General features: G+C 31.8%; 1 protein-coding gene across 8 annotated transcripts in view; it reads right to left on the bottom strand.

Annotated features, from left to right (window-relative positions):
* The window catches only part of LOC130895760 (metabotropic glutamate receptor), a 406290-nt gene that overhangs the window by 115765 nt on the left and 273908 nt on the right, over positions 1–16617 (bottom strand). For all 8 annotated transcript variants that reach the window (XM_057803330.1, XM_057803314.1, XM_057803337.1 and 5 more), the window contains 2 exons: positions 15278–15384; positions 444–572 (listed from right to left, as the gene is read on the bottom strand). In XM_057803330.1, coding sequence (XP_057659313.1) covers positions 444–572; positions 15278–15384 — 236 coding nt within the window. The remainder of the gene's footprint in view (positions 1–443; positions 573–15277; positions 15385–16617) is intronic.

The raw sequence follows: 16617 nt of genomic DNA, 5'->3' as shown, positions 1-16617 counted from the left end.
TGAGTATTACTATCAAAGGTCACTTTATATCGCTGATATATTCGAGCATGTTCTGGGAAAACGAATTGTCATTTGACATATCTTGAGATTCATACATTCAATATACAATACACCTAGCTAATATAATGGTTTGCAGAAATATTTAGGTATTTGGATGCGAATCATTTCGCATTACGATAATATGAGTTCACAACCGAAGAAGCTTATTCGTTTTAGGATGGATGCTTTTTCTAATTGAACAGTCATTCAAAAGTATAGACATCTTTGAAGAAAATACCCTGAAAATTTGAAAAACTAACGATGTGATATTTTTTCACGTATGAACTCATATTAGTATATCGTAAAAAATAGAGTGGAATAATGCGCATAATTTTCTCGAATTTACAATGAAGTGTTCTATGAATAGATACCCAGAATCAATTAACACATTATACGTTAGTTACCTGCTGTTTTTTAATCATGCCGGGTTCACAAGGAAGGGAACATGCTGATGTTGGAACAGTAGTGGCATTATTCTCGAAAACCAAGTGATTTGGATCAAGTTGGAGATAATTAAACCATTTCCCAACTTTCTGAAACAAAAAATGGAAGCTGTATTGTATTTTACGTTAATTAGTCACAAATAAATATATTTTTGATTTTTGTCATATTAACAGAGAGGATATTTTATTATAAGAAAGCATGCTAAAATATATATACGAATGATGAATACACGATTTATTTTCAATTTTATATTTTTCAATAAAATAAAAAAACACACACCTAATGTGTGAGCTAAATAATAATAATAATAATAATAATAATAATAATAATAATAATAATAATAATAGTAATAATAATAATAATAATATTCAAATTTGAGGGTATAATATTTTGATACTAAATGATGTAGACAGAACAGAAATCGCCAATTGATAAGAAACTTTTTTAATTAGAAAAATTGACGATCCAAGTCATGCAATGTTTCTCTTATTGCTCTGCTTAAGGCGATTTTATTTTAATATAACGAATGGATTCGAGATTGGTGCAATACAAACGTTGTAGACACTATTACAGATACAGACTTGAAAAACAGTTTGCAAAGTATATAAATATTTCTGCACATAATTAAGTTTCAGTGGGAGAAAATTTTAATTATTTGATTCAGAATTTATACTAAAATACTGACTAGCATCGCTAATGAAGTTACGTTCAAATGAAAAAACCGTCATTATCATTACATTTTCTTTGAACGTTCATTAAATTAATTTTCTACAAGCATAGCATTATTTTGTACGTCCCATTCTATTATGATATTCATGAAAGAATATGTTTCATCATACATCTTCTCAATTAACTATTTCGATAATACCATTTTTCTCCTAAACGAAAATAACATGTGTGTAATGTTTTTCTTATTTATTTAAACTATTTGTAACGGTGGAGTGAATTTATACACACTGTGTCTTATTCACTTAATTTGTGTGAACACAATAGATTTAACTAACTTATAGAATTTATTTGCATTCATTGGTTACTTGTCTATCTCAATGTGTGCATGATGTCATCCAGATTATTACTAACTTCGCTGGTAATCAAGCACAAACTTATAACAGAAAAAAATTTCAAGAATTCTAGAAAGTGAAAAACGAACAAATAAAAATAGGCCTTGCTAGGAATTGGTTCAAAAAAGCAATGTAAACAAATCGCCACTGTGATAAAAACGTGTAAGGAAACAATATCAAACGCTTCCCGCCCAGCGAGTTCATCAACTTTGTAAGCGGACAGGACCGGCTTCATGGTGTATGAACGAGTTCGTAACAATAGATTGAAATTGACCAATAAGATCATGCGAATTGCGTGCTAAGTCAACCGATCGCAATCAGAAACTTATTCTAATTTCTTAGTAGTTCATTTAAATGCCAAATTCAAATATTTATGTATAAATTGATGGAGTGATCAGTGAAAGTGATATGAAAATGCAGTTAACACCATCGTGATATTACAAAAAAAAAGAAATGACAAAGAAAGTAATTTTTGAAGCAAGTTTATGAAATGGCAACTTGATAACAAAGACAAAATCTTCTTCGGTTAATATTTAACTGGTATATTTTAGCTTGAGAAAGCAGTAAAGACGAATTAGATATTGCCTTTTGTTATTAACAAATAGTTACATGAAATAAATTTCTGTATTCCTTTGTGATATTCTAAGCTCTCCCAGCATCAACGCATCGATTTTTGGCAGTTTAGCCCATTTGCTTCAATGAATCAATTTACCATTATTTGCATTGTTTCACATTTAATTTGATATACGGTACAGACACAACTAAACCGTGAATAAACCAACAATTGAACCAGTCATTTTTTTTAACATCAGAAATGACGGCGTTCCATTGCTAGTTTTCATATATTATGGTAGATTTTCAAATTTCATAGATTCATAATTATCATCTCTTTTTATAGGAAAAATTAAATTTTGATTCCTAAGACAAGTTTCATTGAATAAAAACATAATTTTAGTGATTTTCATTACCTTTCCAATGCTTATTGGAATCTTTGTTAGAAATTTCTATTGCCTTATTGGAGTTATACAAAACGGGAAAGTAGTTTTTATAAACCTTAAGAAATAATTTCTGAATGAAAACAAATTTGTTCGGAGACTAACAATGCGGCTTCAGATCTGGAACATCAGTCACAGACCACATTTTCAAAGACAAAGACAAACGCAAAGAATGGGATATGAATACGATCTGCCAATTTACTCAGTGTTCATAGATTTCCAAAAACCTCATGATACTGTGAAGAAGATACAGAAACCATTTGTACATCATTATGAACGATCCTAGGATTCCAAAAAAGCTTATCAGTTTTACGAAAATGACACTCGAACATCGACGATTGTAAAGGCAATTCAAAGAATATTAAAATGTTTATAGACTAACAGAGGACTAAAACAGGGAGATCCTCTATTCACTACACTGTTCAATAAAGTATTAGAATGGATAGTACGTGAAATCGGTTTGAACAGAACATGGTCATTAAAAACAAGAGCAACGCAACTACTGGCAGACGCAGACGATGTAGTAAACTTTTTAACATCGCAAAACGATCTTAAGGAACCTGCAGAGCCATCATAGAAATGGCAGAGATAGTGAATCTACGAGTCAACGGAGATAAATCGAAGTTCATGATAATGACAGCACCACCAAGAAAAAGAGAGAGAAGCTTGTCAATACAATTGAACGAAAAAAAGGCAATGAGCTTAGAACAAATTCAAAGTTATGTATATCTTGGGGTAGTTATCAAGGACGACAGTGACGAGGGAGAAAATTTGAAAGTGAGGATCTCCAGAAAGGCGAAGTTACATCTTTACAATAATAACACCAACAGTGAGCTATGGAGGCGAAACGTGGATTCTTAACAAAGCAGAGGAAGAACGTTTTGTTTTATCACTAGATATGTAAAATTTATTTGATAATTTATATTTCATCATTTTTTAAAATCAGAAATCAAACTAAAGCAGTGTAAGCTTATCGTTATGTTAAATGTCTATGAATACAGTTTTTAATATCCTTTGCATATGGTGTTTTGATTGAGAGCTACCCTAGTTCAATTTCCTAAAATACCAGTACCTTTTAAATATCTGAAAGTTCCCCTCCCAAAAGTCGGGCCTAGATCCGCGCCTGATGATTTATCAGTATTTTCCTTTTTTTTTCATTGTATATAAGGATCGAAGCTATTGAAGTAAAATAGTAAATTATTTATTTCATTATATGGAAGAGATGAAATTATATCTTCTACATCTTTCTAATGAAGAATAATTTGAAGGATATTAAAAATACAAATATAATCCATTACATAATCTGCTAATATTGGGAATATTGAAGACCCCAATGGAGTCCTAAAGATTTGTTGGTAATTTTAATATTTTTGATATGTATAATTAAAAATAATATACAGATTTCCCTAATAATAATTAAAATTACCAACAAATCTTTGGAACCCCAATCGGGCGATGGATTATAGTTTGGACTTTGTAATATCTGTTTTTTCCTTCAAATTATTCTTCATTAGAGAGTATGTGAATGATATAATTTCATCCTTTCCATAAAACTAAATTAATACTATTTTCCCTCTATAGTTTCGATCTTTACATCAATATCATGAAACGTCATTTCTGACATTTCTATCTCACCTATTTATACATGTCAACCTTCTATACAATCAGTTACTTTGTGGTATCTTTAAATAACACAATATTCAATCTATTTTTAATAAAATGATAGATAAAACACCGACAGCAACTGCCTAAAATAATATATGAAATTCCTTGTTTAAATTGTGAGGAGAATGTAACTGCCACTCCAGCTTTTAAGTTAAAAATAAAACTTTGAAGCGACAAATTTGTATTTAATTCTACTGAAATTATTTTCACTTATTATACTAAGTATAACTAACTCTAACAATCCTTAATGATGGGTTCCTTATTTACGTTTGTCAGGCGATTATGGTTTTAAGATTGTTGGTGTAGTGGTAGTAAGCAGTTTTTTGGCATGAAAACAAATTTGAGAAGAAAACTTTTGAAATTTACTTCCAAATTTTTCTTAACAACAATGAATCCATATTATATTTATGTGTGAATTGATCGATACCGTGTAAGCGGCAGTGCTGCAATTGCCTCAATGCAAATAGAGATAACTAACGTACGGTTGAATTGTAATATTGACATTACCACCATACTTATCAAAGAATTTCAAGTTCTTAAGGCTTACACCAAAAATTATTTTCAATTGTAATTATATCATTTTGAAATTTTTCTCTGAAATTTCTTAGTAGATACGTTATATTTCTAATCCACTTGACATAGTAAATTTATTTCCGAGCCTATTTATGTGATTTCTTCAGAAAATGTAGATGACTCCGTCTCAATTCTCCCGCATGCCAAAACAGTCATATTCTCATACGATAAGTGGGCTATAAATTCATGGTGAACTCTTTGTAAATTTACTTGAAATTTACAACTGAATTGTACTTTCTCACAGTCCTTATTCAAAATTTATTGCATTTCATATGAAATCACTCATTGTAGTAGTTTGTGCATAGAAATAAACATACGTAGTCTTTTGAAAAATGACCTCGTTTTAAAGAATATCTTGATAAATAACGTAGAAAATATCACCAGACATTGGCTACTTTTATAATTATATGAATTAGTAGGCCACCTACCATATGAATATCAAGATCTGATTAACGGATTATACCTTTTTTCTTGCAATCTCCAGCCATAAAATTTTGATATCGACAAATAGTCAATATTCAATATTCGTCACGGCATTAGTCAATAATAATCTTCGAGGACTAGTTATAACACGTTTTCCAATTTTTGGAAATTAAATACATATATGTATAATAATATATTAGTTTCATCTAGACTGAATAGTTATAACATTTTTTTTATTTCTTATTTCTTAGATCTATTGATATATTTATGTTTCTAAATCGTCTTGATTTTATGTCTCTCTCTGATTGAAAATTAGTTTTTTATAAGATGTTTTTTTTCCTAATTAGAAGAGACCTAAAATTAATAAGATTTAGGTAACATTTTTTGGACGGTCTGCCGACTACCTAGGAAGTTGACAGAATACCAGCGGATGAGAAAATTATCGATAACTAGCAGTCATTCGGTTGACAACTACGATAAGAGAAAGTCTGTCGCGTTTTCTTTTTATCGTAAATCGCTTTTAGTTCTGTCTCAACCCACTTTTTCTGCAAGTCGTGATCATAAGTGATTAGAAAATGGGTGAACCGAGATGAGTTTGAACAAAAACTGAAAGATGCGTTAGGTTAGGTTAGATTAAAGTTTTATGAAAATAGAAGCCGTGTAACATATAAAAGTTGTATGAAAATAGTAATAGTAACGTGAAAAAATGTATTATGAAAGTAGATACCGCTCGATATATAAACTTGACGAGAAAAATGTATTGTGAAAATTGAATTAGAGAAAATTATTATGTTAGTAGGAGTCGTCCCAAACATAACGTTGTTAAAGAAAAAGATGTATGTTAGGTTAGGTTAGGTTAGGTTGTGTGAAGCGATGCCTACCTGGGACACCTTCTCAGGGGTCTTTAGAAAATTTTCCCACCCACATAAAAAAAAGGTTAGGTTAGGTTAGGTTAGGTAAGGTTAGGTTAGGTTAGGTTAGGTTAGGTTAGGTTAGGTTAGGTTAGGTTAGGTTAGGTTAGGTTAGGTTAGGTTAAAGTTCTATGAAAATAGAAGCCGTTCGAGGTGTAACATATGAAAGATATATTAAAATAGTAATAGTGAGAAAAAAAATATATCATGAAAGTAGATTCCGCTCGATATATAAACTTGACGAGAAAAATGAATTGTGAAAATTGAATTAGAGAAAATTATTATGTTAGTAGGAGTCGTCCCAAACATAACGTTGTTAAAGAAAAAGATGTATGTTAGGCAGTTGGAAGACAGGGGATTTCGATGATACATTCTTCCATCTGTCGGCAGTCTGTCAACTCCCTAGGCAGTCTGCAGAATGCCGGATTCTGCCAAATGCCTAAGGCATATACATATATCATTTAGGTTGTTAGTTTGTGAAAATTTGGATTTTCATATGTTTTCAATATAAATTTCGTGTTTTCCATTTTGTACATATTTTTGTAGAACCGTTGAATCGTTTTCAGTATATTTGTTATCGTTTATTGTATTATTATTCCATTTATTATATATATAATTGCTATATAATTTTTGAAGTTCAAACATAATATCGAGTATAAAACATATGATTTGTGTTTGTAATTTAAGTTTTGTTCTTTGATTTAGTTTAACAAAAGGGATAATTTGTTAGAATATGATTAAGGTTGTTATTATTGTGAAATCTATAGGTACGCTTCAAATTATTGTATTAATTTGATCAATTTAAAACACAGACATAAAATTTACAATATAGACTTGATAATATCAATAATAAAAAAATAAAACAAAATGTTACACAAAACCAACTTACGTTACAAGATAGGTATTTAAACTTCAATTCATATCATCCTATCACTTAGTGTTTATTAATATGGTTGATAGAGCGACATGCTGCTATTGTAAAGTTTTCTACCCGTTTTTTGAGATTTATCCTACATAAAGATCTCAAATTTTATTAATTGAAATAAGTCTATAGCAATACAATTCAATAGACAACTCATGTGAACAGATTTTTGAAATTCTTGACACAGTTCTTATTTTCTACTATAATGAGGTTTGGTTTATACCTTAAAATGTGACCCTTTTCCACCTTAAAAGCAATATTTTGTTAAGCTGTTGCCAATATACTCGTCCTTATACTGGAAAGATGTATCCGGTGTATTGATAATAACAGACGCAATTTGAATATCGCATTGAAAGCTCGGTGACTATGCTTTCAACATATAGAAGATTTTTCTTAAGAATAAAATGTGTACCTGTATTTCTTATCCTTTTATGGAATTCTAGGATAAGCCGGCTGTTGAACCTTACCAGGGTCATTCTTCTGGAGTTTCTCATTCTTTGGTTATGATAGTTTATTTATCATTAAATTCAAATAGTATATTGGATAAATAGCAAATATCAAAAAAATATACATATGAATGATAAGAGATAATCGAAATTCAAACTAAGGTGAAGTTCTATTTAGAAAGGATGTCAGAGAAATTATGTACACAATACAAAATCTGTAATTTTCAATGATGCTAAAAAGAGAATAAAACAACAGAGAACAATTTATCATTCAATAAACCTGTCTAGACTAAATGATTCTCATCCTACATGAAACAATGTAGATAGACACTTTTTTTAAAAATCATGAAGTAAAATAAAAACCTCTTCAAAGAACATCATACCTCATTTTTCCATGGAATTTAATTCGGAGCAACCCTCGTCAAAAGTAATTTAACGAGGATATTTTTTTAGATTGTAACTTGTTTGAACTGATCCCATTGATGATCGCCTACGGTCTTTTCCATGCAATCCTAAAAAAGATGCGGAAGGAAATCGTAATACGTGACTTTTAAAGCTAAGCGAACCGTTTCGCAATCCCTTCTTTATTATCAATACAGTATGATTGAGAAAAGGATCTATAAACAAGTTTGTATATTTATTTTGTTTTTTCTGTCTTACTTTTTTCGATTTAGAGTGGAATAAACTTTGATAAAACGTAACTTAGTTATTTTTCTAAGTTGTTTCTTTTCTTAGAAAAAGATGTGACATTTGTTTCGAGTCAATTTATCATATCTCCGAGTTTTTAACTTTTTATCGGGGGTAAAATAACGGTTGAAGCACACACGGGACCGAAAATTTATCAAAAGAAAAACAACATTGACCGTCTAGAGAAGTGATAAAGTATCCAAATTGTGAAAAATGGATATATGCGACAGAACATATTGAGAATACGATTAGATCTAATTTCAAAATGATAGAAAAATCGTACAAGAGAATTTAGATAATATTATGTAGGCTACAATCAGTTTCCTACGGGCTCCTCACAATCTTTTTGTAAATTCTGCAATAGCAGGACTGCACGAAGTATGTATTTACATTTGCCTTACCCGTCACCCCCTTCCAGCATTCGGCAATGGGCTACATCGATATTTGTATTGCTAGGCGAAAAATGAGCGGCATCATTGAACATGAATATCTACCGGTTTTTGATTTCCACCTGAGGAGCAGTTTATTTGTGGAGCATAGTCCAACGCGAGTGGCAACAGTAGCAGCATAAGCTTAGATGGAGGCGCTTTTCAAGTTCACTTCTACACTACACTACTGTACTTACTAGTATCGTATATATATAGTATATATCAAAAAGTATACAGAAAAAATAATAATAATAATAATAATACCAATCGATTCCAGCAATTTTTTCGTGGCGGAAAAATTCCTAGAATATCTAAAATTAAAAGAATATTCATCGGGCAAAATTTTTCTGTGTTCAAAATACATATTTTTATTGATTCGATAAATTTTATGTTACACCACTGGAACTTCAAATCGTAGTTTTCTATCGCTTTTCTGCTTTATTTTATGTTCTCAACACATTTCAGTAATTGTTTAACTTCAAACTTTTGAATTTTTCGAATAAACTTTTTTGAGGCTGACTAATAAAATGGATTTGATTCGGTCAATATAAAAGTGTCGTATTTAGTTCTGAAATAGTCATTTTTGACATAAGGAATGTGGCTTCAGAATATTTGAAACAAACCAATACATTTATGAAGTTCAGAGACTAGATACTAGCCTTTAGTGGGTTTTGGAGAAATAGAGAAACGCTGAATTGAGTATGATCGTGTGTCAATTCTTATCCGGGTTTTCGTAAGCAAATCGATTTAGCTGAATTCGGGAAATCGGGTCATTCTACAAACTTTTTACTGGAGGTATATACTAAAAGTTTGACAAATTATTTGTTTACCACTATTTGAAATTGTCTTTGTCGTTGTTTACAGTTGACTCAAGAATTATAGACCAAATAAAATATTTATGGAAGTTCTGAGATCATTCCTACTAATTCTCTCTAATTCTTGAAATATTGTGATATTGGAAATTCATTTGTTAAAAGAGCAAGAAATATTCAACATGCACTGCATTTTTCATTACTTTATTTCTCTCACTATATAGTATCAGGTTTTTTGACGTGAACATTATGAAAGTGGTTTCTAATTTTTGTTTGATAATAAAAGGCACCCTTACAGTTGTGTAGATAAATGAAAAATTTGGAATAACGTACAATTATACACTTTCTTATTTCATAACTTGATCCGTTGTCTAGTCATCTACTGTTAAAGTAGTTCATTACATTCAGTATATATTTCATTCATAATATTCAGTTATTAGAGGGTGTGATAATTGACGTTGAAAATAAGCAATATAATATTAAGGCAGTGACAAATAAATTTGTTTAACAATTCCAATCTTTCAGATTTCAATACATCAATAGCCATTTTATGAGGTAGAATTAAAATACAGAAGAATAATAATACCAGGGTACTTATGACAATACCTCTTCCAATTTATATTGTAATGTAGGGAGTCGGCATTCGATGGCTGACACCGGGTCGATGTTGTACTCTTGAAGGCGTTCAATACGTCTGGAGATCTGGCCCTCAGGATTCTTGAAATGCATCAATCAATTGAATCCTGCATGGTTATTCCGGATAAAGAACTCAAATAAAGATACTGGTAAAAATTCTCCACGGACTTCACACAGTAATTCTGTTCTGGTTTGGAGAGTACGTTATTGAAGTATCCCAGCACTCTTTCTTTGACAGTCTTTATCCAAGTGAAAAGCTTTTGCTTCTTCAGTAAGTCGAGTTAGTGGATTGGCAATATCTCCAAATTTTCTTATGAATCTATAATAGTACATGCAAAGTCCAAGGAAACTCCCAATTTGATATTTATCGTTTGTTGCGGCCATTGCGTATGGAGGTAATTTTCTCTGGATCCACTGCCACTCGTTCATTGCTCACTATATGTCCCAGATAGTTAACACGATATTAGAATACCTGTTACTTCTTTGGATTTAGCATGAGCTGGGTAGCTTGAAGTCGCTTGAATACGTCTTCTAAATTCCTAAGATGTTCCTCAAATGTCTTTCCCAATACCACGATATAATCCAAATAAACCAGTCAAGATAACCCTCTCAAGGCATTTTTCGTAAGTCTTTCAAAGGACGCGAGCGCATAACAAATCTCGAATGGTATCATGCTGAATTACTATAGTCCTGATCCGCTACTAAAAGAAGAATTCTCCTCATCTTCTGGGGCCATCATTACTTTCCAATATCCAGACTTTAAGCTCAAGGTAGAAAACAGCTTGCTGCCAGCTAAAGTATCCAGTGTATCGTTAATTCGGGGTAGTTGAAGACACTACAATATTTCCTAGTCCAGTATTTATCCAGTACAGAAACCAAGAATTTCATCTGAATGTGTTTCTAAGAAGATATAATTAAGACCGCTGCCGTTTCTTTCCTGAACTCGCGTAAATTTGTTTATAATTGGGACATAGTTTTGTTCACTAAGAATGTTTGTACAGTTATTGACATGATCTTCTTCATTTTGTAATTTATTGATATTTATATACCCTGCAAAAATTTGGAGGTTTGATTCATTGTTTTTTATACGTTCAAAATAAGTCCTAAGGTTTTGCAAAAACGTTTCTGGGTTTGTTGACGGAGGTCTGTATACAGAAGAAAGCATGATTGATTATTTTTATTTCGACTTCCAAAAAGTTATAGATTGCAATAGGTGATAGATACTATGCGTTGTTGAAATTTCAGGTGTTTTCTTAAGTACTACTCCATCAACACTCTTTATTGTACCCTCATTATACACAAAATAGTACCCTTCTAATTTGTAACTGTAAAAGTTTCTGTTACAATTATGGATTCAAAGTTAGTATTTATTTGCCCAAGTAGAGTGATCGTTTCCTCAAAGTTTTTTTATGCTTCTGATGTTTTGTTGTAGAATTTTGAGAGAACTATTTCCTCTATTCCCTGAGTCCATCATTTCATTGAGTTGTTTTATGCATTCGAGTTAGAGGGTATTAAAAGGTGTGTAATTCACATCACGTATATATGAATCTATCTAATTATGAATCCAAAATCATACAAGTACATAAATATGTCCGCTCATACAGAAAAGCATATATGGAACTATTTAATTGGAGAAGATAAAAGGTAATAAAGTTATTTTAATTGATATCTTTTTCAACATGTTCCATCTGAGCCTACCTCTAGTAGCTTCTTTGGAGAATTGCTCTGCAGTTTGTATGTCTATATTTTTCGTTGCATCTAATTTTGGGATATGATGTTCTGCTCCTGTTTCTTTTCTTGTATTCTGTTATACTGTATTCGTTCATTCGATGATATTGGATCTTCTTCGTATGTCAAATCTTCGATGGTATATACGATGTTATTTACGTATAACTTATTAGCTCTTATGTAGCGTCTCCGGTTGGTGTTGTATGGTTTTATGAAGATGTGCTCTCAGGAATTTTACTTCAGTTTATTCGAATTTATGGCAGTTTGTAGTATTTCTTTTTGAATAGGATACCAACTCAATTTTTATTGAGTAATTTTTAGTTTTGCCCAATGAGTAAACGTCACCAATGTCAGTTTCCTTCAATTGGATATCTAGTGGTTGTTTTATTTGCCTGGAGATTAATGCGGGAGACACTTCTATAGTGTTTATATTCTGTCCAAAAATAATGAGAGTGGTTCCCAACCTGTGGGGCACGCCCCACCTAGGGGGCACGCCCCACCTAGGGGGCACGAGACTGTTGCAAGGGAGCATGTAGCAGTTTCTAGAATATCATTTTCGAATCCAAACCAAAAAAGTCGAATAGGTGCCATCCATAATCTTGCTGGGAAGAAAATATCTCGCTTTCGCGTTTGAAGCCGAATGCCGGCGGAGTGAGGAAACAAAAGACAAGCACTTGGAACATCCCAGGTATTCTCGTGCTTAGTCGCGCCAAACTTCACTAAACAGAAGCATATGTTTTTTTTTCTATTGTCTATGAACAGAATTAGTTCGTTAGTAGTTTTTGCGACAACCACGTTGACATATAGAATGAAACACTTCCCTTTGGTAACTTCTAAATTAATATTGAGGTAAATTTCATACAGTACATTATTAAACGGGAAATGTTATTATAATGTTGAGGTAGTTTATCGGCACGAGCGCTTAGTGCCAGAGTTATAAATGTCCGAAACAATAAAATAACTTTTTTTTCACTACTACTTTCTAGTACATTTATCAGTAACCATTTTAATTGTATAATATGAATATTGTTATTGGAAGACTTCATGTTTATGTAAGAACAGCGCAAGTTATTTATGCCGATCAACAGCAGATAATACGGTGGGATGACGAATATCCGATATACCTGGAGACCTTTGCGATCGGTTAATAGAAAAAGTATCTATCTATCTTGTTTCGCGTGGCAAGCTACTCTTGATAACATAGGATGCACTCTTGATAACATATGTAAGATATGTTATGGAAACTGATGTTAGAGAAGACTGTAAGCCTATTGAATGCAACACTACCGCAAGTGAAGTTTTTATAATCACTTGTTTCAAGAGATATGTGTGAAGATCTACAGTAGTTATTGTAGTAGCAGTAGTGAAGTGTTTTCAAAAATAGATCATTAAGAGAAAGGCTTTTCGCAAAATTGTGTGGTGACATAGGTTCAGAATATAGATCACTTCTATATTATTGTGAGGTACGTTGGCTTCTCGTATCCAATAGAGAAAAAGCAAACTTTTTTTTTTTGTAAAACTTGCGTATTCAGTTGATATTTTTCAAAGACTCAGTACTTTAAATAAATCAATGCAAGGGCCTGCATTTATGAAAAAATTGGAACTGTGTATAATGAGTTTGAAAAATAATAGCTTTGAAATGTTTTCTACTTTCAAAATTACCTGTCTTGCAAATGAACGAGAAGAAAGTAAATTTCTTATTAATAATCATTTGACCAATCTATGAAAGCAATTCTCGTTTTACTTTAAAGCACTTGATATATCCAAATATGAATGGATTAGAAACCCGTATGTGATTGGAAAATATGATGATTTTGGCCTTACGACAGCAGAACAGGAAATGATAATTGACTTATCTAGTGATAGCAAATTAAAGCAGATGTTTCAAGACGAAAATAATATATTACAATTTGAACTACGAGTAAAGGGCAATTTTCCTACTTTGACAAACAAAGCTTTAGAAATTTTATTGCTGTTTGTAACATCTTACCTTTCTAAAACGACTTTTTTTTACAGTAGCTGTCTTAAGAAGTATCGATATCGCTTAGTGATTGGAAAGGAGCTAAGAACCTCGATTTCTTAAATGATGCCACGGTTTAAGAAAATTTGTGCTGATAAACAAGCTCAACCGTCGCTTTGACTTTTATAATGTTTTATTAATTATATATATTTTTTGTATTTTTGTAAGATTTGTTTTTATTACATTTAAAATTATTATTACTTATAATAAATAATTGTTTTTTATGCATGTTTTTACATAATATTGTATATTATTTTGTAGCTCATTAAATAAATTATAATATCATTTGAGTATTTGTGAAATTAGATTGCTAAAAAAATTAAGTGGGCGCAGCACTGGTGTAATGACTTGACCTTATTTTAAAGTTTTACTAGTAGTAGAGTTTCACTATCTGTAATGTAATTTTTCAGTTCACTCACTGTTTTTTAATATATTTATTTGAATTTGTTGAATAGCTAGTCCTGTTTCTTCACTGCTGCTGTAATTGAAATATCTATCGTGGGTGTCCGTCTTTATTTCAATACTCTTTATCACAAGAAACCCTCATTTTACGTCTAAACTTGATTTTTACAGGTGTTATACCGGTGGACTCATTAATAGATTCTGATCTTAATCTCTCTATATTCCATCTGATTGTGGATGTAACGCGGTCGTCCTGGTCTTATTTATCCCCAGCTAGTCACAGATTTCCTGGAACACATGCTCTCGAAGTTTCTTACTAGATCCCTGTGGACTTTCAAGGGCTTATCATATCGGCTGATAAATTCTTTCACCAATACTTCCACAACAGTTGTGTGCCTCTTAATTCGGGATCGCGTAAATTTCCACCCATTATGTAAAATAATCCATCACGATTAGGATGTAGATATTTACCACAACTTTCTTTCATCGTAAATGGGCCAGCGATATCTAAGGCAATCCAACAATATAGTGTTTCATGGGTGCCTTCTTGTACGATGAGGTCCATTTTCGTAGCGCAAGACGTACATTTCTTACACCATTCCTTCACATCGTCGGAGCTGTTCATCCAATAAAATCTTTCATGGACTCGCTGAAGTTAAATATAAATATAGTTTGAAAAAACTAATAAAAAAACGATTTTAAAGTACATCAAACTAGAAAGTTGTAAATAATTGTTAAAATATGCTTAAAACAATAATATTACAATAGTATTATTGTGAAAAAAATGTCATTTGTTTTGTTGCACATTCACTATTTGTTTTAAGCTTATTTCAAAAGCAATTTTCAACGTTTTAGCTTCATGTGCTTTAGAAGTTTGATTTTCAATTTTTTTAACTATATTTATTATTATGCATAGTTGTGTATAGAATATTCATTTCTTTCTAATTACGAGATAATAGGAAGTATCAATCATATGAAAAAGACACAATAAAATTATTTGAGTTCTACAATAACATAGCTATCAAAACGACAGTTTTGCTATTTGACTAAATCAAAACGTTTGCAAAACGAATAAATTTACTTACACGATAATGATATCCTGAGGCATTGAGTAGTCTTTGGTAGTTGAGAATATCATATCTAGCCAAACCATCTCCGCAAGTATCAAATTTGACAGGACTACCGGCTAAATCTGTAACAAGCAAGACTGTTGTAGTCAACAGTAAAGTACACTGTACGAAATAGCGATTTGTATCCAAATTGTATACTAGTAAATTAAGAGTAAATTAATTTATATCACAAAAAAACATTGACACTAAGTATTTATTTGCGTAGTTTTACTTTGTTGACATTACAGTAGATAATATGATATAAACAGTATTACTCGTGCTGCAACTAGTCCTGGTCTAACCTTATGCCATTACAGTCAACGTCGTCAATTTGCAAAATAAGGGCAACCGTGAATGGAGCATTGTCCTAAAGAATCAAGAATCAAGAATCGTTCGTACTGATAAGTGATTCGTGGCGGTCGTTTGACAGCATAATGCTCCATAGCAGTTATTTCAGAACCTCATCTAATGCCATATGCCCTATTTACAGGGAACAAAGTGCTATTAAGTAATGATATGCACATCCAAACGTAGCTAGAACGATGTAAAATTACCTCCAAGATAAGCATAGTTTGGATTGGCCAGCGCAGGGTCTTGATCTAACCCTATTGAACGCTTATGAGACAATTTAAGTCAGTAAGATAGAGCTACTAGTTGGCGATATTTATACTGAATACACTGTTCACACCACCACTAGACCAACACTCACGATTACACTGTCTGACGAGCGTCTACAATATTTACTTCCATAGTTACTACGAGATTAAAAAAGTATACGAAGACTCATCTAGGAGAATGTCAATATGGATGTGGGACCGGGAGATCAGCAATAGGTGCTATTCACATTCTAAATCAAATTATAGGAAACTGTTAAGATCAAGATATGAATATCCACTTTCTAATTATAGACTTCAAACAAGCTTTCGATTGTCTGAAAAGAGACATACCATTAAAAGACATGTTAAAATTGCTGATCGCAAAAACATTAATAGATCTCAGAGTCAGACAGGGTGAAAGACTGCCAAAAACTCTATTTAATATATCACTAGACAAAGTAATGAAAGATTACTAGCTGACAGGTACAATTATTACTAAAGACCTCCAAATATTGGCATACGCCGATGATCAGACGATATTAAATAGAAGGAAACATTCTTGAAGATCGGGCAGGAGGCTAGTGAAAAGGAAATACAACTAAATGAAGAAAAGACTAAGTATGTGAAGTACTCGGCTAAATACTACTCTGTAAGCACCTAGATAAACAACAGTATTACTAACTGCATAGCTTTGCAATTTGGTAAAAATTTATCAAGTTA

Source organism: Diorhabda carinulata, chromosome 1 (genome assembly GCF_026250575.1).
Source record: "Diorhabda carinulata isolate Delta chromosome 1, icDioCari1.1, whole genome shotgun sequence".
Taxonomy (NCBI): Eukaryota; Metazoa; Arthropoda; class Insecta; order Coleoptera; family Chrysomelidae; genus Diorhabda; species Diorhabda carinulata.
The sequence above is the reverse complement of the archived record's forward strand: the minus strand, read 5'-3'. Positions and strand labels throughout refer to the sequence as shown.